Source organism: Salmo trutta, chromosome 27 (assembly GCF_901001165.1).
Source record: "Salmo trutta chromosome 27, fSalTru1.1, whole genome shotgun sequence".
Classification (NCBI taxonomy): domain Eukaryota; kingdom Metazoa; phylum Chordata; class Actinopteri; order Salmoniformes; family Salmonidae; genus Salmo; species Salmo trutta.
The window spans coordinates 16,758,014-16,780,881 of NC_042983.1; the positions used below are offsets into that span (position 1 = coordinate 16,758,014).

Here is a 22,868-nt window from a genome sequence, read left to right on the forward strand (position 1 = left end):
TTAAGAAGGAGAGATTGGTACTATATTGGGTTCTCTGTGTACCTCCCTGTGTACCATTAAGGAACTTAATGTTCATTCTAAAACTGTCCTGGTTGTATGTATCCTTATCAACCCCATCCTTACTAAATCTACCACCCACAACCTTTCATACAGCAACTAAACATGACTGTGACACCTGTGAGAGCAAGACAGGGATCCTTTTCCCATGTCGTGATTACAGTCATGACATTGGAATAAATCAAGGCATGATGATGAATGTGATGGTTCTTGATTATCAATTTAATAATCATTTCTATGAGGATGAGTGTAGTGAGTTGAACATGAATATTAACAGGGGAGAACTGGTAGATAGGCCACAGTGCAGGGCTGTAGAGTAGAGAGAGGCATGCTGGGATAGATATCTGACCTTCTTGGTGACAATGTTTCCGTGCTCGTCTGTGAACTGCTCCTCACTCACTTGTTCCCCTGGGAGATCCTTGGCCTCATCACCCTACGGGACAGACAACATGTACTGAACATCACTAAACAATACTGTCATACTGAAATACACATGGTATACTGTACCGCCACACACATCTGCTCATAGATTGATGGCAAATGCATCAACAGCACACACTTATACAGTAAGGAGTCCAAACCCACATACCCTACATTAACATTACAAAAGGGACCAGTCAATAGTACCAGAAAGACTGGATCCAAATACTTGATTGGCCAACAACTTTTCCACAGACATTAATGTCACACCTATGAGTTTGTAAGTATGAATTGGGGAACGACTCCGAGGGAAAACCAGGAGTCAGCATACAGAACGAAAAGGGTGCTGGAATCTAGAGCACTTTAAAATAGCCCCCCAGAGTGAGTCTCATCATTTAGCCACTGTCACCAACCCCAAACCAGAGAGAGAGAGAGAGAGAGAGAGAGAGAGAGAGAGAGAGAGAGAGAGAGAGAGAGAGAGAGAGAGAGAGAGAGAGAGAGAGAGAGAGTAACTAACTGGTCAGGGGATCACTAATGGGACTGCGGTGGTGTTAGCACTAATACAATTAGAGTTGATGAGGTTCATGATAATACAACTATTACTCATAATAACATTGGAGGCGCCAGTACAGCTATTTATAAGATCTAAAGGTCCCGCAGTTGAAACTATTGAACACAGCGCCATGGCTGTAGGAAAAGCCTGCCCTATCCCCCACAATCAACAGAGGAAAAAGTTTTTAAAGTTATTAAAGTTGTTGAGACCAGGAGAGGGCTGGAGGGAGGGGGGAGAATAGGACCATGGGATGGTAAAGAGATTAGAGACTGAGTTCATAGGTTTAAACACCATGCAGGTTGAGCCATTCACAGCTCAACAGCACGTACAAGGCCTGTACAGTCTAAATGGGTCTCAACTGTAGGTCTATGGTCACAGCACGTATAAGGCCTGTACAGTATATATATCTACAGTCTAAATGGGTCTCAACTGTAGGTCTATGGTTTGACCATTCTTAGTTTTGTCCTTACCTCCCTCTGTTACAATTCTATCTCACCTGGCGGAATACGGTATGAACAATATGATCCAGAAAGTTGTTTGAAAATACTTTAAAACTAATGTTGTTGTTGCAAGGTAGTTCTATCATGCATCCTGTATATTCATCATCTATGCACAAGTCAGCATACTGTATGTGTGAGTTACTGTTAGAATAATTTGTATGTGTTAGGATAATGACTTAACAGTTCCACTCTGAAATTATAGGATAGGGAGATATGTTTGAGAATAATGGGAAGATAAAACCAGGATATGGGGAGATCGGTTAGGAATGTAAAACTGAGGTTATATCCTTTAGTAGGGATGTAAACTGAGTGAAGTTGTAGAGTAGGTAATAGAAAATCATTGGAGGGTTTCAAACCAAGAGGGTCCCAAAGGGGGAGGGGAGGTGAAAGCCTTGAAGTATGTGACACATTTTATGGTTCTTTGTGGTTAGTGGAAAAGTACTGGTTGGTCTAAAGATAGGAATGTATGTGTGTATTATAAAAGGACTGAGTCCTAATTTTTGACTTTAGAACGTTTTCTGAATAAACTGTACAGACCTTTTGCAGAAAGCTGAGTCCTTGCCTAATTATTCTTAACCCAGTGTCTTACAAACCTTGGGGATTAGTCAAAGCTTATTGAATTATCGTTGGGATTCAAAATTCCCATAACAGTTACGCACACGCACACTGCAACCATCTGCTTTCCACCACACTGGTTGTTACACTCTCCTTCATTATTTTGTTCCATTGCCAGTCAATTCTCTCTCTCATCCTCTCCCCCCTCCCCTCTCTGTTGGGTACCTTGAGAATGACCCTGCGGCGGACCACGCGGGTGGTGACGTTCTCCTCTTCGTCGGCCATGCCCTCGGCCTCGCCCAGCTCACGGTCCAGCGCAGCATGCACATAGGTGAGCACAGAGCGCAGGGAGCCGCTGGCTATATGCATCACATTCTGACCGCTGATCACCAGGAAGGCCAGCAGCACAAAGCTGAAGAGCAGCTCGGTCACCAGGGCCCACATCACTCACAGCCCCTCCAAGCTTCTACCTCTGCAAACTCTCAAAGCAACCCAGCAACCCAGTGGAGCGCACGACACACCCACTCTCACACACCCAACTACACGCCCACTCACACACACTAACACAGACACTAACACACACACACACGTCTGTGCAGGCTCTCGCCGACTATCCACGACACTTCTCTCCGTTTTTCTGGGGCAACAGCTGCACCCTCAGGCCTTCTCTCCTCTCAACAGGGCTGGCGTCTTGTCCTTCTTTCTCTCCCTCCGTTTGTGTCCCTTCTTCAGCAAGCTCTACTCCACTCGACCCTGTTCCTTCTTTCTCCGTCTCCCTCTCCCTCTCCCTCTCTCTCTCCGTCTGTCAGTTGGTCAGTAGGAATGGCTGACCCATGCCATCAAATCTAGGCGGCTGCAACCTTGGGAGGCTTCTATTTCCTCTCCCTCTCTCTCTCTTTCGTTCCTTCGCTCTCTCTCTCTCCCCTCCATGCTTCCAAAAACAACCCTCTCACCCTTCACCCCTCGCTCCCTCTCTATCTCCCAGCCATGTGATCTGTAGTCTTTAAATACTTCTGGCTGCTCCAGAGAGGAGCTCTGCTCTGTCAGGCTGAGAGTGAGAATAACAGACTTGCACCCTGACCAACAGGCTTCCCTCAGGTAATCACACTATACTCTGGTATACACAACCATACATTATACTTCCACACTTATATTATTATTCCAATGGCATGTAGGTATATGTTCCACCACCACACATAATTATTCTGTAATGGTTTGGGATCTATTTTACTTGAACAATACAGTAAGATGCAGATAGTCTGCAGCAAGACCATTTCCTGCCACTTATTCTCTATGGGCAACATTGTAGTCTGTTCTTACTGTTCCAACACACTGGCAGTCCCAATATAACCTGGCAGTCCCAATATAACTTCCTACCAGGGATAGCCCACAGAGACTGAAACAGCCCCTTTTGCCCTCTCACTGCATCGCAAAGTTGAGCTGTCCTTTAGGGTGGTCTGGTGCAGTGCCAGAATGCTAGATGCCACGTGTGATGGGCTGGGATTGGGGATCTGGTGACAGGGGCTGCTATATTTGGCTTGACAGGCTGTTTGTGCCCTTCTTGGGCCTTCTGTTTGTATGTGCATGTGTGTGAGAGGAGAGGATAGTGGGATTACGGTACATATAATCTAATTCAGTTATAGCCTTCTGTCACTGGGTTTGGACTGTAGTCATACAAGTCCTACTGTACAGCATTTACATTTTAGTCATTTAGGAGACACTCTAATCCAAAGCGACTTACAAAAGCAATTAGTGTTAAGTGCCTTACTCAAATCAAATCAAACTTTATTTGCCACGTGCCGAATACAACAAGTGTAGACTTTACCGTGAAATGCTTACTTACAAGCCCTTAACCAACAGCGCAGCTCAAGAAGAAGAAAATATCTTACCAAGTAGGCTAAAATAAAAAGTAATAATAAAAAGTAACACAATAAGAATAACAATAACGAGGCTATATACAGGGGGCACCGGTACCGAGTCAGTGTGCAGGGGTACAGGCTAATAATCTGTACATGCAGGCGGGGGTAATGTGACTATGCATAGGTAACAAACAAACAGCAAGTAGCAGCAGTGTACGGGGGGGGGGGGGGTCATTGTAAATTGTCCGGTGGCAATTTTTATGAATTGTTCAGCAGTCTAATTGCTTGGGGGTAGAAGCTGTTGAGGAGCCAGGCTGTGATGCAACCGGTCAGGATGCTCTCGATGGTGCAGTTGTAGAACCTTTTGAGGATCTGGGGGCCCATGCAAAATCTTTTCAGTCTCCTGAGGGGGAAAAGGTTTTGTCGTGCCCTCTTCACAACTGTCTTTGGACCATGATAGTTTGTTTGTGATGTGGACACCAAGGAACTTGAAACTCTCGACCCGCTTCACTACAGCCCCGTCGATGTTAATGGGGGCCTGTTTGGCCCGCCTTTTTCTGTAGTCCATGATCAGCTCCTTTGTCTTGCTCACATTGAGCAAGTTGTTGTCCTGTCACCACACTGCCAGTTCTCTGACCTCCTCTCTATAGGCCATTTCATCGTTGTCGGTGATCAGGCCTACCACTGTTGTGTCGTCAGAAAACTTAATGATGGTGTTGGAGTCGTGTTTGGCCATGCAGTGTTTGGCCGTGGGTGAACAGGGAATACAGGAGGGGACTAAGTACACACCCCTGAGGGGCCTCATTGTTAAGGATCAGCGTGGCAGACGTAATGTTGCCTACTCTTACGACCTGGGGGTGGCCCATCAGGAAGTCTAGGATCCAGTTGCAGAGGGAAGTGTTTCGTGGGCACTATGGTGTTGAACGCTGAGCTGTAGTCGATGAACAGCATTCTCACATACAGTAGGTGTTCCTTTTGTCCAGGTGAGAAAGGGCGGTGTGGAGTGCGATTGAGATTGCATCATCTGTGGATCTGTTGGGGCGGTATGCGAATTGGAGTGGGTCTAGGGTGTCCGTGAGGATGCTGTTGATGTGAGCTATGACCAGCCTTTCAAAGCACTTCATGGCTACCGACGTGAGTGCCACGGAGTGGTAATCATTTAGGCAGGTTACCTTCGCTTCCTTGGGCACAGGGACTATGGTGGTCTGCTTGAAACATGTAGGTATTACAGACTCGGTCAGGGAGAGGTTGAAAATGTCAGTGAAGACACTTGACAGTTGGTCAGCGCATGCTTTGAGTACACATCCTGGTAATCCGTCTGGCCCAGTGGCTTTGTGAATGTTGACCTGTTTTGTTCACATCGGCTACCGAGAGAGTTATCACACAGTCATCCAGAACAGCTGGTGCTCCCATGCATGCTTCAGTGTTTCTTGCCTCGAAGCGAGCATAAAAGGCATTTAGCTCATCTGGTAAGCTCGCGTCACTGGACAGCTTGTGTCTGAGGTTTCCCTTTGTAGTCCGTAATAGTTTTCAAGCCCTGCCACATCTGACGAGTGTCAGAGCCGGTGTAGTAGGATTCAATCTTAATCCTGTATTGACGCTTTGCTTGTTTGATGGTTCATCTGAGGGCATAGCGGGATTTCTTATAAGTGTCCGGATTAGTCTCCCGCTCCTTGAAAGAGGCAGCTCTAGCCTTTAGCTCGATGTGGATGTTGCCTGTAATCCATGGCTTCTGGTTGGGATATGTACGTACAGTCACTGTGGGGACGACATCATTAATGCACTTACTGATGAAGCCGATGACTGACTGAGGTGTTGTATTCCTCAATGCCATTGGATGAATCCCGGAACATATTCCAGTCTGTGCTAGCAAAACAGTCCTGTAGTGTAGCAACCGCATCATCTGACCACTTCCATATTGAGGGAGTCACTGCTACTTCCTGCTTTAGTTTTTGCTTGTAAGCAGGAATCAGGAGGATAGAATTGTGGTCAGATTTGGCAAATGGAGGGCGGGTGAGAGCTTTGTATGCATCTCTGTGTGTGGAGTAAAGGTGGTCTTGGATTTCCTCACATGTGACATGCTGGTAAAAATGTGGTAAAACTGATTTAAGTTTGCCTGCATTAAAGTCCCCGGCCACTAGGAGCACCGCTTCTGGGTGAGCATTTTCTTATTTTCTTATGGCCTTATAGAGTTGGTTGAGAGCGGTCTTAGTGCCAGCTTCACTTTGTGGTGGTAAATAGACGGCTACGAATAATACAGATGAGAACTGTATCTTGGTAGATAGTGTGGTCGACAGCTTATCATAAGGTACTCTACCTCAGGCGAGCAATACCTTGAGACTTCGTTAATATTAGACATCAAGCACCAGCTGTTACTGGCAAAAAGACACACACACGCACCCCTCGTCTTACCAGAGGTAGCGTCTCTGTTCTGCCGGTGCATGGAAAATCCCGCCAGCTCTATATTGTCTGTTTCTTCGTTCAGCCACGTCTCGGTGAAACATAAGATGTTACAGTTTTTAATGTCCCGTTGGTAGGATAATCTTAATAGTAGGTCATCAATTTTATTTTCTAACGATTGCACGTTAGCAAGGAGAATGGAGGGCATTGGGAGTTTACTCGCTCGCCTCCGGCTTCTCAGAAGGATCCCCGATCTGCGTCCCCTTTTCCGGGATCTTTTCTTCACGTAAAAGGCATGGATCTGGGCCTGTTCCAGTGAAAGCAGGATATCCTTCTCGTCGGACTCGTTAAAGGAAAAAGTTTCTTCCAGTCCGAGGTGAGTAATCGCTTTCTGATGTCCAGAAGTTATTTTCGGTCATAAGAGACGGTAGCAGCAACATTACACAATAAGTAAAAAAATAAGTTACAACAACCACCAAAAAAAATAACAAAATTGCAAAATTGGTTGGGAGAATGTAAAACATCAGCCATGTTCTTCGGCGACATCTCAGGAAGGGCACATCTACCTGGGCTACCTGCTACCCCAATAATAAGATGGGTTTCCCACTCACCTGCTGCCTCAGGCGTACGTCATCCCAGGTCTGCAGCTCTGGCACCCTGTGAGGGAACCCCAGGCCCTTCTCAAACGGCTGGGTGCCCCTGAAGTGCCCACGCAGGAGCTCAGAGTGCCCCATGTCCCGCACCGGCTGAAGCAAGGCCTCCTGGGACACGCGGGACTGGCTGGGGTCCACATCCATGGCAGTGCGCACTGATGACATCATTGAGTCCATGGCCTGCCTGGGTTTTGTTGTCTGTGAACCCAACCAGGCCTGAGTGTGGTCAGTGACAGGTTGCCAACCTGGACCCGACTGCTCCTGCAGATAGGACAGTAAAGAGCCACCACCTCCGCCACTGCCTCTACTACCACTGCTGCCACCACTGGACCTAAGGAGGCAGAGGATGAGTGAGAATAGAAGAAAGGAGGAGAGAGATGAAGAGAGGTGGAGAGAGAGGACAAGTGAGAGGAGAAGAGACAAAGGAGTGAAAGGAGCAGACAGAGGCCAATGTGTGTCAAATGTGTGTGTCAAACAAAAGCTGACTAATAGTCCTTCATAGACACTCTGTTACTAAAACTAAATGTTGTATTATTAGGTTAGGAAACATGGCAATATTGACGTGTCCTAAGTCTCAGTTGTCTCAGAGGTGAGTGTCTGGACTACCCCCTGTCTGGCCAGTGCTGTGTCCAGCTGAGCTGCAGACTGACTTAGGTCTGAGGACACACTCACCTGTCTCCATTACGGTCAGCCACGCGGCTCAGACCGGGCGACTTGCTCAGCCGGGTGTACACTCGCTGCTGTTGTCCTGTAACAAGAGAAAGCCCTTCCTCTGAGCCTGTCCCTCCTCCTCTTCCTCCTTCAACTCCAGCTCCATCTCCACCTGCCAAGTTGCCTCTGACCGCTGCTGCCTCTGACTTCACGACTTTTGACCCTTGACCCTTCTCCAGACCATTAACGTTGTATAACATGGCGGCGATGGTGCCTCCGAACGAAGAAGGGGTGGCAGGGGTGGCTGTGCTGAACGAAGCAGGGGTGGCAGGGGTGGCGGTGCTGAACGAGTCAACAGCCCCCATCTCTGAGTTGTCTTCCACCAGCTCCATGGAGCCACTCAGCCCCCCTCCCTCTCCGCTAGCCCTACTGCCCGGCTGGCCCAGGCTCCCGTATGGCAGCCCCAGCAGCCCCTCCGAGTCGTCAGCATTGCTGCACTCCAGTGAGGAGTCCTCCACGGCCACTAGGGAGGGGATGTTGCCCGAGGGCCACACCTGCACATCGGACATCTCCATGAGTGTGTCCTCCTCTGTGATGGCCATGGGAGCACACTCCAGACTGGAGACTTCCTGCCAGTAGGGCTCGTTGCCGAGTGGGGAGGGCAGGCTGTACTGCATGGAAGGAGGGGAGAGCAGCTCCTCCTGCAATACCCCGTAACCTGGAGCGACACACAGAGAGGCACACTGACACGGGCCCCCCACCTTGCTTCGCCACGCCTCGCCCCCCACCTTGCCCACCAGCCCCGGGAGGGACCCCAGGGGGGATGTGCCCCTGCCCAGGAGCAGGGCAGCCATGGGGAGATGGCAGAGGGGGAGCCCAGGGGGTAAGGGGGGAGAGGGGGAGAGGAAGGGGCCAGACAGTGGGAGCTGAAGAGGAGGTACAAGGAGCTAAGGGCGAGGGAGCAAGGGGGCTTCGGGAGAGGGGGTTGACAAACCAGATCAAGCCAGATCAGCCAGCACTGACATTGAGAGCAGCAGCGGAGGCAGCAGCAGACACACAACCAGAGCCAGACAGAGAACCAGACAGAGAGCCAGACAGAGAGAGAGAGGTCTGCTGGTGGCTGGTGCTGCTCCGCTGTCTGCCACCTACAGGTAGAGGGACAGGAGTTACTGCCTCTGCCCCGAACCAACCTGGGGCTGGGACACACACCTGCCCGCCTGGGACACACACTTATACACACATACACATGCCATACACATGTCGATACACACACAGACTTACCCACACCCACACACAACCTCTCCCATACACACACACACAAAACCAGGCAAGTTAAATATTCTAGTCAGGCTGAACAGCATGCATGCAGGCAATCTCGTTATTCAACACACTCACACACACTTTCACCCACCCACCACCACAGACATTACATTACAAACCTTAGAAAACAAATAACACAACCACATACACAATACACAGAAATGCACACCAAGACACACTCACACCACACATACATGGTGATATACAGTTTAATTTCTTATAGCTCACTGCAAGCATAGCTGCCCCAAACCTAATTTTTATATCAACAGGGAATCTAACTTTGAGAATTTGCTACGTATGACCCATGAACCTTTGACTCAAGTCACTCCAACAACACCTCTATTTGGTAAAAATACATTTCTTGCCTGGTAGCATGAAGAGCTTTGACTTTTAAACATGCAGTGATGTGGTACAGTAAGCATGGTAGGTTCTCTTTAGATGCTAGAAAAACTATCCACTAGGAAACTGTCTGCAGGTGTACATGCAACCATCATGTTGACTGGAGTATGGAACAGACCCAGATACAGCCAGCACAACAGACAGCATCTGAACAAGTGGACGGTGCCAAAGCTGCTTTCTGAGTCTGCTCCCTTCCACACTAACTCACATTTCAGTATAGTGTACTTAATAGCTACTGTATGAGAAATGACCTGAGAGATAGCCAAGTAAATAAAATGTAAAATTCAAGGTCAAGATGGCTATAGATACCACAAATAAACAAACTTTAAAAACTATTGTGCAACAGTAGCTACTGTACTTCTCTGCTAATACATTACCAATAATGTATACTAATGAATATATATGACCATGAGTAACATAAAGATACAGTATTTTGAATCAGACAAATAAACCCAGTAAAGAATGGACATATAGTCTATTAAGTGGTAGAAATGAATTGATTACATACTGGCATGAACCGAGAGAAGAGTATAGATTTAGCAAGAGATAGAAAAGACAGGAGAGATGTGGAGGGAGGGGTGAAGTGTATATTTGTGTGTGTGTGTGTGTGTGTGTGTCTGTGTGTGCGTGACTGCGTATGCGTGTGTGTGCGAGCGAGCGGGCGAAAGAACACTATGTGTGTGTATACATGAGAGAGAGAGGTGCAACATGAGTCATTGTTGGCACTAAGCTATGCTGAATGTGCAGTGGGTATTAGTGACACCAGATGGCCTCCTGGACCTCTCATCTCTCAGCCTTAAATGACAGCATAACCTCTCTGACATCTCACTCAGAAGGTCAGAGGACTGTGTGTACGTGGGCCATAAGTCTCTGGGATAGGGGGCGGTATTTTCACATCTAGATGAAAAGCGTGCCCAAAGTAAACTGCCTGCTGCTCAGGCCCAGAAGCTAGGATATGCATATTATTAGTAGATTTGGATAGAAAACACTCTGTAGTTACTAAAACTGTTTGCATAATGTCTGTGAGTATAACAGAACTGATTTGGCAGGCAAAACCCCGAGCACAATCCATTCAGGGATTTTTTTGTTGTTGAGGTCAATCTGTTTTCCATTGGGTTTCTATGGCAAGCCCGTTTTAATAGAAATATGCTTGCAGTTCCTATAGCTTCCACTAGATGTCAACAGTCTTTAGAAATTGGTTGATGTTTTTCTTTTGAGAAATGAAGAAGTAGCCATTCCCTTTCTGGGTGGATAGCGAAGTGGACTGTTTTGGTTGGGGCACGTAACCTGAAGCTCGCTCCACTTTCATTTTATCCGCTATTGAACGCAGTTTATCCCGTCTTAAATTTGATTGATTATTTACGTTTTAAAATACCTGAAGTTGGATTAGGAAAGTTGTTTGAAATGTTTGGACAAAGTTTACAGGTAACTTATTATATATTTTGTAGTCATGCTGGGCGAGTTGGAACCGGTGTTTTTCTGAATCAAACGCTCCAAATAAATTGACATTTTGGAGATATAACGACGGAATTAATCGAACAAAAGGACCATGTGTGATGTTTATGGGACATATTGGAGTGCCAACAGAAGAAGCTCTTCAAAGGTAAGGCATGAATTATATCGTTATTTCTGAGTTTTGTGTCACGCCTGGCGGGTTGAAATATGATTGTCGTGTTTGTTTGATGGGGTGCTGTCCTCAGATAATCACATGGTTTGCTTTAGCCGTAAAGCCTTTTTGAAATCTGACATGGTGGCTAGATTAACAAGAAGTTAAGCTTTTATTTGGTGTATTGCACTTGTGAATGTATGAAAGTTAAATATTTAAAATATTTTTATTTTTATTTTGCGCTCTGCAATTTCACCGGATGTTGTCAAATCGATCCTGCTAACAGGATTTGATCCATAAGAAGTTAAACACATTTACGTTAGGGTGGCAGGTAGCCTAGCAGTTAAGAGCTTTGGGCCAGTAACCGAAAGGTTGCTGGTTCAAATCCTCAAGCTGACTAGGTGAAACGTCTGTTGATGGGCCCTTTAGCAAGGCACTTAACCCTAGATGCTCTGGATAAGAGTGTCTGCTAAATGACAAAAATATTAGTGGGGCACATAACAAGTATCTTTCAATATGCATCCTTCATAACAAGCATCCTTCATTACATGCGTCCTTCGATATGCATCCTTCATAACAAGTATCCTTCAATATGTATCCTTCATAACAAGTATCCTTCAATATGCATCCTTCACATAACAAGTATCCTTCAATAGGCATCCTTCACAAAACAAGTATCCTTCAATATCCATCCTTCATAACAAGTATCCTTCAATAGGCATCCTTCACATAACAAGTATCCTTCAATATGCATCCTTCATAACAAGAATCCTTCAATATGTATCCTTCACATAACAAGTATCCTTCAATTTGCATCCTCCACATAACAAGTATCTTTCAATATGCATCCTTCATAACAAGTATCCTTCTATATGCATCCTTCATAAACAAGTATCCTTCAATATGCATCCTTCATAACAAGTATCTTTCAATATGCATCCTTCATAACAAGTATCCTTCAATATGCATCCTTCATAACAAGTATCTTTCAATATGCATCCTTCATAACAAGTATCCTTAAATATGCATCCTTCACTTAACAAGTATCCTTCAATATGCATCCTTCATAACAAGTATCCTTCAATATGCATCCTTCATAACAAGAATCCTTCAATATGCATCCTTCATAACAAGTATCTTTCAATATGCATCCTTCATAACAAGTATCCTTCAATATGCATCCTTCATAACAAGTATCTTTCAATATGCATCCTTCATAACAAGTATCCTTAAATATGCATCCTTCACTTAACAAGTATCTTTCAATATGCATCCTTCATAACAAGTATCCTTAAATATGCATCCTTCACTTAACAAGTATCCTTCAATATGCATCCTTCATAACAAGTATCCTTCAATATGCATACTTCACATAACAAGTATCCTTCAATATGCATCCTTCATAACAAGTATCCTTCAATATGCATCCTTCACTTAACAAGTATCCTTCAATATGCATAACCCCGGTAGATAAAAACCTCTTAACAGTTCCATAAGGTTTAAGACTTCCAGCTGATGAGCTTTCTTTAAATGTATATACATTACTCTTTAGCCAGTAGGGTGAGGATGATTCATGTTACATAAATATCATGGTATTTGTTTGGAATACCACATTTTAAGGTTGTGTATGAATGATCTGAACACTTATGGTAGCTGACAATAGTGTCTCCTGGTGATCAATATGGTTCTACTGTACATGGCTTTAGATTGTCTGTTTGTGTCTGACAATCTAAAAGACCATCTAACATCTGTGTGACCATCGAACATTCTGCCATCCAGTCTTGTTGCCAGTCCTTCTCTCTCTATGCGTGTGTGTGTGTGGGTGGTATCACTCCCATGGTCAGTTGGATGGTGAGGTGGGGCGGTGACAGAGAGAGAGAGAGAGGAGGGCATGAGGGAGGGTGTTCGTGGGGAATGAACGTGGTGGCCTGGCCCTCCTGGTAAAAAAAAACCAAACACTGTAAATATTAACAAACTGGCTGAAGCTCACATAGACAGAAAGAGAGTCACAATCACACACCGACTGGAAGAAGGGACACAGTGAAATACTCACATGAAGACACTGAAGACACTCATAAAAGACAACAATTTAAAACACAGACATGTATATACACAAATACACTCACACACAGACGCACTCACACACCAACACACATGGAACAGAGAGACTGAATGGAAGGGTCACATGAACACACTCCCTGCAAATATGAGGTGTGTGACAGAGAAAGGGCATAGATACTACATCCCCTAATTCTGGAGAGACTCAAAGACACAGGACAAACACACATATACACACAAACAACTGATCAACAACATGTCACAACATTCATACATGAACAGAGCAGTCAAAACACACCGTTAAAAAGGGTTCAGGACCTTTTTACCTCCACAGAGAATAATATACAGTAGAGGATGTAAACAGGCAGACTAAACAGTCGGGTCATTCCCCAGCATGCATGCCATGCAATATCAGTCTGATAGTAAAGCAGCTACAAGTTGCAGAGGCATAAACAGCTCCCAGACTACATCTCCCACAGGCCACTGCTTCTGACACATCCATGCAAGCATATAGGAGGTGAACGACAAGAGTGGGCCTCATGCACATGCAGACAGGCAGGAGGGCAGGGAGGGAAACACAGAGAGGGAAGATAGGAGGGAAGAGGACAGAAAGAGAAAGAGGAAGAAAGAAAGACATGCACAGAGCAAAAGAGAGATAGACAGAGATGGGGAGAGGAGGAAAAGAGAGAGAGAGATGGACAGAGAGAGTGATGGAACAAGGGACACCTCCCCCTCCCGGGGGTGCTGAGCACACAGTGTGTGAGGAGGATTGGTCACAGAGCAGACGGTTAAAAAGGTGGAATTTTCAAGAGCACAAAAATAAAGAGTTATAAAAAAAACTGGTCATCAAAATAAAGATGAGGGCCAGAGGTCAACATGAGGTCGTAGGGCATGAGTTCAGAGGTCGGAGAGGAGGAGTGAGAAGGAGGAAGAGTAGGGCGGCCAGGCTGCAGATGACATGTCCAGAGAAACACAAATAGAGAGGGGACAGATAGTCAAAAGGAACAAGTACGGGGATCCCAGAGGGACACACAGTGCACCGAATGGAACGACCCCCGGTCTGAAGAGACTCATACAGCCCCATGCACACACAGGCAGAGAGCGTAACGTTACCCTTCGAGAAGCCTAGCTGGATTCAGTTCAGGCCTCCCGAGCCTCGCTGGTATGACTAAACGGAACTCATTGCTTTTACGGAGTTGCAAATCATGCGTCTTAGACTCAAACCACTAGACTTAAGAAAGGGAATTGAATGTCAAAATCACTAAGAGCCAAATGTGATGAAAATAAGGAAAAGACAAGAACAGGTCGACTGAAAGGTACAGTAAGAAGAATGTAGTTCTCCATAATTTCTACTCTAAATGGTAGAATAAAAAAACATTTGTTTCCTATAGATACTCTGCCTGACAGTGCTGCATGCATCCTACCTGGGTGAAAAATAGAATGTGGAATCTAATTGCGGTCTCCAGGCTTGGATTCCCACTTCAGAATCTATTGTAATTTCAATTCATTTGATTGTGAAGGTTAATTAGGGGACCAAGGGAGTTATCACCAAGGGAGTAAGCATCTTCCAGACTGACATTCAGTCAGAGAGTGAATCCTCATTCTGTACCGCCCCCTGATGTGAAATACTTCCCTACCATTCTACATCCTCTGAAAAATCCGTAACAAACTTATCAGCCGTACTATCATTCATAACTCCAAAAGATAAATCATAGATCTCTTGAAAATCCTTGTTGTAATAAACATAAAAAAAGACCATGTCTAGAGGTTAGGTTGGTATTGTCCCGTGAGAGTGTGACCACCTTGTTACACAGACAGCGTCAGAAGAAAGAGCTTTGGGAGGCAGACTGGACAGGTGTTAGATATCAGAGTCACTGCAGCTGTGATCTGACTGAGCATCTCCCGTTTGTCCCTTTGTCCATCATGGTCATATCTATGCATGAGTTACATCGCCTGTTATTGCTCCAGTTTGCAGTGCAGTTTTTTTTTATACACCAGTCCAGTGGTGAAACTGGAGTCAATCTGATGTATATCATGCATGTGTAAAATAGTAAACCATGAGTAAAAGTAGTCAAAGTTTAAGAAATGACCACTGGAAGCAAAGCCAACAGCAGTATGCTTGAAGGAAAGACTACAGACTGAATTCATGTATGGAAATGATTGTTTTTTACAGACACATAATATCCTGCACCATATCTCACATGGCCTACGTAGGCAGATTGTGGTTTAAATGATGTTGGATAAAGATGAACATCATGAACTCATAACCAAAATCGTACTTTATAGGATGTAATAACATAAACCTGTCAAATACACAGATACGACACAGTAGTAACTTACGCACTGAATACAGATCGAACAGAATATACATTTGGCACGCATGAACAGAATCTCACGCAACACACCATACACAGCTGACTAACACAGCATTTCAGTAATTTTATCTATTTCTTTTTAAATCATCAACTTTCCTATTGCTAACAACTTCATCAAACACACATGAAAACAGATGTTTCTTGAGGTTCCAATTGATCTTTAAATACACTATATATATAAAAGTATGTGGACACCCTTTCAAATGAGTGGATTCGACTATTTCAGGCACACCAGTTGCTGACAGGTGTATAAAATCGAGCACACAGCCCTGCAATCTCCATAGACAAACATTGGCAGTAGAATGGCCCGTACTGAAGAGCTCAGTGACTTTCAACGTGGCACTGTCATAGCATGCCACCTTTCCAACAAGTCAGTTTGTCAAATGTGTGCCCTGCTAGAGCTGCCCTGGTCAACTGTAAGTGCTGTTATTGTGAAGTGGAAACATCTAGGAGCAACAACGGCTCAGCTGCGAAGTGATAGGCCACACAAACTCACAGAACGGGACCGGCGAGTGCTGAAGTGCGTAGCACGTAAAAATCGTCTGTCCTCGGTTGCAACACTCACTACCGAGTTCCAAACTGCCTGTGGAAACAACGTCAGCACAAGAACTGTTCATCGAGAGCTTCATGAAATGGGTTTCCATGGCCGAGCAGCCGCACACAAGCCTAAGATCACCATGTGCAATGTCAAGCGTTGGGTGGAGTAATGTAAAGCTCACCACCATTGTACTCTGGAGCAGTGAAAATGCGTTCTCTGCAGTGATGAATCACGCTTCACCGTCTGGCAGTCCAACGGACGAATCTGGGTTTGGCGGATACCAGGAGAACGCCACCTGCCCGAATGCATAGTGTCAACTGTAAAGTTTGGTGGAGGAGGAATAATGGCTGTTTTCATGTTTCGAGGTATGCCCCTTAGTTCCAGTGAAGGGAAATTTTAATATTACAGCATACAATAACATTCTAGACAGTTCTGTGCTTCCAACTTTGTGGCAACAGTTTGGGAAAGGCCCTTTCCTGTTTCAGCATGACATACTAAAATGGTTTGTCGAGATCGGTGTGGAAGAACTTGCCTGAACACCTTTGGGATAAATTAGAACGACGACTACGAGCCAGGCCTAATCACCCAACATCAGTGCCCGACCTCACTAATGCTCTTGTGGCTGAATGGAAGCAAGTTTCCGCAGTAATGTTCCAACATCTACTGAAAAGCCTTCCCAGAAGAGTGGAGGCTATTATAGCACCAAAGGGGGATACAACTCCATATTATGCCCATGATTTTGGAATGAGATGTTCGACGAGTAGGTGTCCACATACTTTTGTGTATGTCAAAGAATTATCTCTATTTTAATCTATACTCTTTTTGGCAGGCTCCGTTCATTTTGCTTAAATCCATATACCAGTTGCATCGGCCATTTCAGTGGAGAGAGAATCCTAAAATGTAGCTGGCACTATTAGACAAGGTTGTGATGTTGATGGAAGGCACGACAGGTCATTGATACATAGTACTCAACCACAAACAAGAGAATGATCTGAGTCAGGCTTTAGAGTGGCACCACAGAGGCAGTTGTCTGAGTGTCTTGAGCCCTGGTCCAGGTTGCTGCGTTTCACATCTGTCGAAATCTCAAGTTTATGGCAGTAGCATATAGGACAGCCTTTGACTGAGGATTGGGGCAAGAGGGTGATGGGGGCAGCAGAGGAGGAGGAGGAGGAGAGAGAGAAGAACTGGTAGGGTATGGTGGTTGGGGGTGGGAGAGGGCTGCGTGGGGATGGGGAGAAGCCTTACCATTGGTCAGGCTGGGGGAGATGTGGTCGCTCTCGTTGTGTCTGCGTCTGCTTGGCTCCCGGGCCTGCCTCCCTGCAGGCTGTGGCCCCTGGCCCTCCAACATGTTTACTATGTCCATCCGGTCAATGCTCTTCAAAGCTGTGTACAAACTCTCCACTGTACATAGGAGCCACAAGAGAGAAAGAGAGGCAGAGAAAGGGGGAGGAGAAAATAATAGAGAGAGAGAAGACAGAGACGAGAGGCAGGAAAATGGGAAATGGACCGTTGAATAACAGACAAGGAAGTGGAAGAGATTATGAGGAGAATAAGAACATTGTTTACCAGTACCCTGACAGACCCAGGTTTGACCCAGAAAACGACAGTTAACACAATGTTAATACAAGTTACTGCATAGGGTGGACAAGTCCCACATGCAAATCCAAGAGCCAGTGCAAGACTGTACGGTGGGTGAGTGGAGATGATGAATATAGGATAAGAAGATGCACAGGAAGGATCCACTGACCTATATGGGATCTCAGGTACTTACTATTGGCTCTCTTGCCCTCGCAGGTGGCCCATAGGCTGAGCAGGGTAGAACTCTGCTCCAATAGGGAGTTAGGATTCTCCACACGGATCTTATTAATGTCATCTACACTGAACTGTAGCTCCCTCGCCAGCTCTGGAGAGACAAAGGTGGAGAGACAGAGGCAGGGAGGAAAGAAAAAGCAGCCGCAAGCCATTAAAACTGATACACAGACTCAGACGCCGACACAAGCACCAAACACAGGCACGAGACACAGACACTCATTCCACTCACTCACCAGCCCAGCTCAGTCCCAACTGTTCAGCTATCAAAGCCATCTTCAGCTCTGTCTTTTCCATGGCACTCATTGATGCTGCAGAAACCAGACCACAACTGATACTTTAACATGAGAAGTTAATGTACAGTTGTGATTATTACTGCATGAAGGGGCACATGGAATGTGAACGTGTTGGTGTGGGGTATGTCATTGTCTTATGTCAGGTAGCTTGACTAACTCATCTGCACTGATTGAGGGACGAGCGTCGTGTAGGAATGACGCCACCTGTCGGAAGACAATGGTGGTCTGTATGGGGTATCATAGGGATGGGATGGCAGGCACCTTTACCCATGGCAGGCTCGTTCAGGGTGCTGTATCTCTCTCGCAGGACTAATGGGGTCAGAGTTCGCCTCCGGTCTTCACTCCCGGCAGCCTGTCAATCAAACATAAGCAAAAGCCTCTGGAATATATAACTTCCCTCAGATCTCACAAGTTCCCAAAATTAAATATGCATGTGTGTATTGTAAAATGAAAGTGCAGTGCTTTTTTTTTAGGCCTACCTTGATACACAGAGGCATGGTAATATTGAGGTTGCACAGCACATGTTGGCTGTCTTCGTACTTGGTAGACTTCCGCAGGAAGGACAGGAATCCGGAGTGATCTTTGCTACTATCTCTCACCTTGGAGGAGAGAACCGAGCGAAACAGACAAGAGATATTTTCAGTGTGAGAGGGAGACCCAGAGAGGGAGGGAGTAATGGAGAGAGGAAGGAAGACACAGAGAGGGAGAGTTAAACACCTTGACAGAGACGGGGAGTCTATTGTCTCTGAAGGCCTGGAAGCTGAAACAGCGAGGCTGCTGGGTAGCCTTCCTCACTGGGACCAGGTTCCCAGAACACTCCAGGTGCAGCGGCATACCCTCCATCACCTGAGGGGGAGGACACTAACTTTAGACACAGTGGCCATGTCCGAATACCCATACTAGTGTACTACATACTTAAACTGTATACTATGCACTCATTGTCGCATACTATTTTGCACATACCGTTTAATAAAAGGTATGCAGTATGCCATGGCCTCAACGCAGTAGCGGCTCCTAACTGGCTGAGTAGGTGATGCGGGGCCGAGTGCGGGTAGATTTTTCCAAATTCAATAGACATGCATCGCATTAACCAGCCTGATAATAACTCATTTCCAATTCAAATAACTTCTTTAAACTCTGAATAGAATAGGATTGGAGTTATAGGCCTACTCAGGCTGGTTAGAGGCAGCCTATCACATTCAACCTATACCGTAGTAGACCAAATAGCCCATCTATCCTATTTAAAAAGTACTGAAGACAGAAACAGATAATTTGGTTCCATTTCAACATATTTATTATTAGTAAAACCAAAGTGCTGTAACATTTACAAATTCAATCAAATAGCCTAGTACACACATGAAAACTGTTCAAACATTCAAATCAAAAGGCTATTGCACACTAAAACGTGGACAGTCGGGTGCATCGCAAATTCAGAACCGCTGGACATCAACGTAATGTACTAAATGAGATCAGAATGACTGCTAAATCTTGATCCATAAGTTAAATCATTATATGAGTAGCCTAGCCTACAAAACTAAAACACTCCATATGTACAAATCAAAAGGCCTGATTAACATGACATCAATAACGCTACCACATCTCAAGTCCATGGTGCTGACACATTCAGAAATCAAAAGATGGTTTAGTATTTACTGTAGTTTAAAGGTGCTACACCTAGAATTTCTCAGAATTTCTCCCCTATGTGGAAGCTAGGTGAATTGCAACAGCGCTAGCCTGCAACAAATATCCCTCTCCCCACAATTATCCCTCTCCCCCTAAAGAGGGTAGTGCGTACTGCCCAGCACGTCACTGGGGCCAAGCTTCCTACCATCCAGGACCTCTATACCAGGTGGTGTCAGAGGAAGGCTCTAAAAATTGTCAAAGACTCCAGCCACCTTCCGGAACGCCAAGTCTGGATCCAAGAGGCTTCTAAACAGCTTCTACCTCCAAGACATAAGACTCCTGAACATCTAATCAAATGGCTACCCAGACTATTTGCATTGCACCCCCCCTCTACCCTTCTACACTACTGTTACTTTCTGTTATTATCTATGCATAGTCACTTTAATAACTCTACTCTACCTCGAGACCGGTGCCCCCGCACATTGACTCTGTACTGGTACACCCTGTATATAGCCTCGCTATTGTTATTTTACTGCTGCTCTTGAATTATTTGTTACTTTTATCTATGACTTTTTTTAGGTATTTTCTTAAAACGGCATTGTTGGTTAAGGGCTTGTAAGTAAGCGTTTCACTGTAAGGTCTACACCTGTTGTATTCGGCGCATGTGACACATACCATTTGATTTGATCCCATTTCCCCGTAAAATGGTGGAGACTCGCACTTGAGCCTTTTACTTTCGGTTTTGGTCCACCAATTTCAAACAGCAGTAAAAGCTATATATTTATATTTTTTTTAATTATGATTCTGTTTTCAAAGATTTAGCCAATGATGCAATATTCGTTATCATTAAAAGCAGAACAAAAACGACTTATCCTACATTTGAACACCACTGTAGAAGCTTTGGTATTTGGCATCTTCCCAATTAAGTAGCCTAGTTTTATTGTTTGACTACTTGAAGAGAACTAGGGCCTATAACTTGAAGCCCACCTCTTCCAATGCATTGTGGAAAAGTGTGCATCAGATTCTACTCGATGAAGAGGTGAAATGAGTATAACATCCTGGCACTTAACCTATGCTGTATTTTTGAAATGTTGCATACTATTAAGCATTATTATTTGCATACTCAAACAGCCTACTATTTAGGACGCAAGTATGGGTATTCGGACACAGCCAATGGCTCCCTCCACTCACTTCACAGTGCCTCTTCAGATGCAGCTTCTAAGCAATGACATCATCATGATAACCATGGATATAACCCCCTACACTGACCTCGATATCGCGACTGCGGGCCACCTCGCTGAAGTTCTCGTGTTGCTCCAGGGTTTTGTCCATCTTGTCATCAGTCATGCAGTAGCAGCGCAGGCGGCCCTCACGGACCTCGTTCATCTTAGCAAACACCACAAACTTGGCCATGTAGGGCACGGCTGAGAGCTCCCGGTACAGGAGGTTGGCGAAAGACATGGCCTCGGCTGTCCGGGGACAGTCAGCCAGCCAGAACCTGAGAAGAGACACCAGTGTGTAAGATATATGGCAACCCTTAAGTCACTCAGTACTAGATCCTTTGAGATATGCAGGTGATTAGCATACCTAAAATGCCCAATGCAGTCAAAAACATGATTTTGCAGTTTTATATACACTCATTGGCCAGTTTATTAGGTACAGCACCCCGTTCACGAAGATGGGTCGCTCCTACAGACAGTGAATCACGTGGCCATGGCTTGCTATATAAAGCTGGCAGACTGGCATTGAGGCATTCAGTTACTGTTCGATTGAACGTTAGAATGGGCGAAACATGTGACCTGAGTGATTTTGAGCATGGTATGATCGTCGATGCCAGGCACACCAGATCCAGTATCTCAGAAATGACTGCCCTCCTGGGGTTTTCACGCTCGACAGTGTCTAGTGTTTACTGAGAATGGTGCGACAAACAAAAATAACATCCAGATAGCGGCAGTCCTGTGGGTGAAACCAGCTTGTTGGTGAGAGGTTGAAGGAGAATGGCAAGAATCATGGAAGCTAACAGGCGGGCCACAAACAGAGAAATAACGGCGCAGTACAACAGTGCAGAACGGCATCTCGGAACTCACAACTCGTCGATCCTTATCACAGGTGGGCTATTGCAGCAGACGACCACACCAGGTTCCACTCCTATCAGCTAAAAACAAGAAGAAGCAGCTCCAGTGGGCACACGATCACCAACACTGGACAACTGAGGAATAGAAGAACATCGCCTGGAACATGACAGCGAGTTCAGCTTACTTGAGTGGCCTGGCCAGTCCCCAGAAATCAACCTAATAAAACATCTTTGGGATGAGATGGAACGGCCTGTTCGCTACATGAATGTACCGCTGTCCAATCTGAAGCAACTGCCTGATGCCATCGCCTCAGCATGGTCCAACAACCCTGTGGAACGTTTCAGACACCTTGTAGAATGCCCCAATGAATTCAGGCTGTTCTGGTGGCAAAGGGGAGTCTGACCCGGTACTAGATGGATGTAGCTAATAAACTGGCATGTGAGTGTATGTTTCCACACTATGAGGTTGGAATAATACTGTGAAATTGTGAAAATTATGATAATGCCCTTTTAGTGTAAGAGCTGTTTGAAAAAAAAAAAGAAATTTCTGCCTGTTTTGGTGGGATGGAGTTTTGGGCTGCTTGGTGACATCACCAGGTGATAAATTAGTTAATAGACCAATTAGAAAGAGAGTTCCAAACCTCTCTGCCAATAACAGCTAGTTTTCAGTTCGCCCATACCCACTCAGACCACTCCCAGACAGTCCTAGCTAAATTCTGTCTTGAGAAATTGCTATTTGCTAAGAAGCTATCTTTGTGTCTTTTTGACCATTTTAATTGAAAACAATCACAATAAGGTGCTTCACTGTTACCGAGAACAAACGGCTGCATTTGACTGCTCTCCAATGACAGAAAGAGCTGGATTGTGAGATTTAGATTGTGAGGTTCAGGATGTGAACTTGAATGTCGAATGAACATGAATGCTAATGAGTGAGTTGCAGCTGTATACTTACCGTGCTGACACATTGGTTGTGAAGTTGGCACAGTCTTTGCTATATATGAGCTTGGTGGTGCCTGTGATGTCCTCCCACTGGGCTGGGGCTGTGCCACCTGTGGAGAAGGAAGAGACATCAGTTACACCAAGATATAAGGATGAGGAGAAAAAGGTATATTAAACATGCAA

General features: G+C 45.3%; 1 protein-coding gene across 24 annotated transcripts in view; it reads right to left on the reverse strand.

The window, feature by feature from the left end:
* Positions 1-22,868, reverse strand: part of LOC115164453 (ankyrin-1) — a 183,850-nt gene that overhangs the window by 8,618 nt on the left and 152,364 nt on the right. For 15 of the 24 annotated variants that reach the window (XM_029716949.1, XM_029716941.1, XM_029716943.1 and 12 more), the window contains 11 exons: positions 22,699-22,795; positions 20,942-21,170; positions 18,767-18,895; positions 18,529-18,648; positions 18,311-18,401; positions 17,990-18,064; positions 17,716-17,847; positions 17,190-17,345; positions 7,670-8,366; positions 6,956-7,328; positions 407-490 (listed from right to left, as the gene is read on the reverse strand). In XM_029716949.1, coding sequence (XP_029572809.1) covers positions 407-490; positions 6,956-7,328; positions 7,670-8,366; positions 17,190-17,345; positions 17,716-17,847; positions 17,990-18,064; positions 18,311-18,401; positions 18,529-18,648; positions 18,767-18,895; positions 20,942-21,170; positions 22,699-22,795 — 2,183 coding nt within the window. Of the gene's footprint in view, positions 1-406; positions 491-2,310; positions 3,822-6,955; positions 7,329-7,669; positions 8,367-11,372; positions 12,911-13,280; positions 13,979-17,189; positions 17,346-17,715; positions 17,848-17,989; positions 18,065-18,310; positions 18,402-18,528; positions 18,649-18,766; positions 18,896-20,941; positions 21,171-22,698; positions 22,796-22,868 lie in introns of those variants that run through there. The other 9 variants (XM_029716963.1, XM_029716942.1, XM_029716964.1 and 6 more) reach the window with 7 other exon arrangements.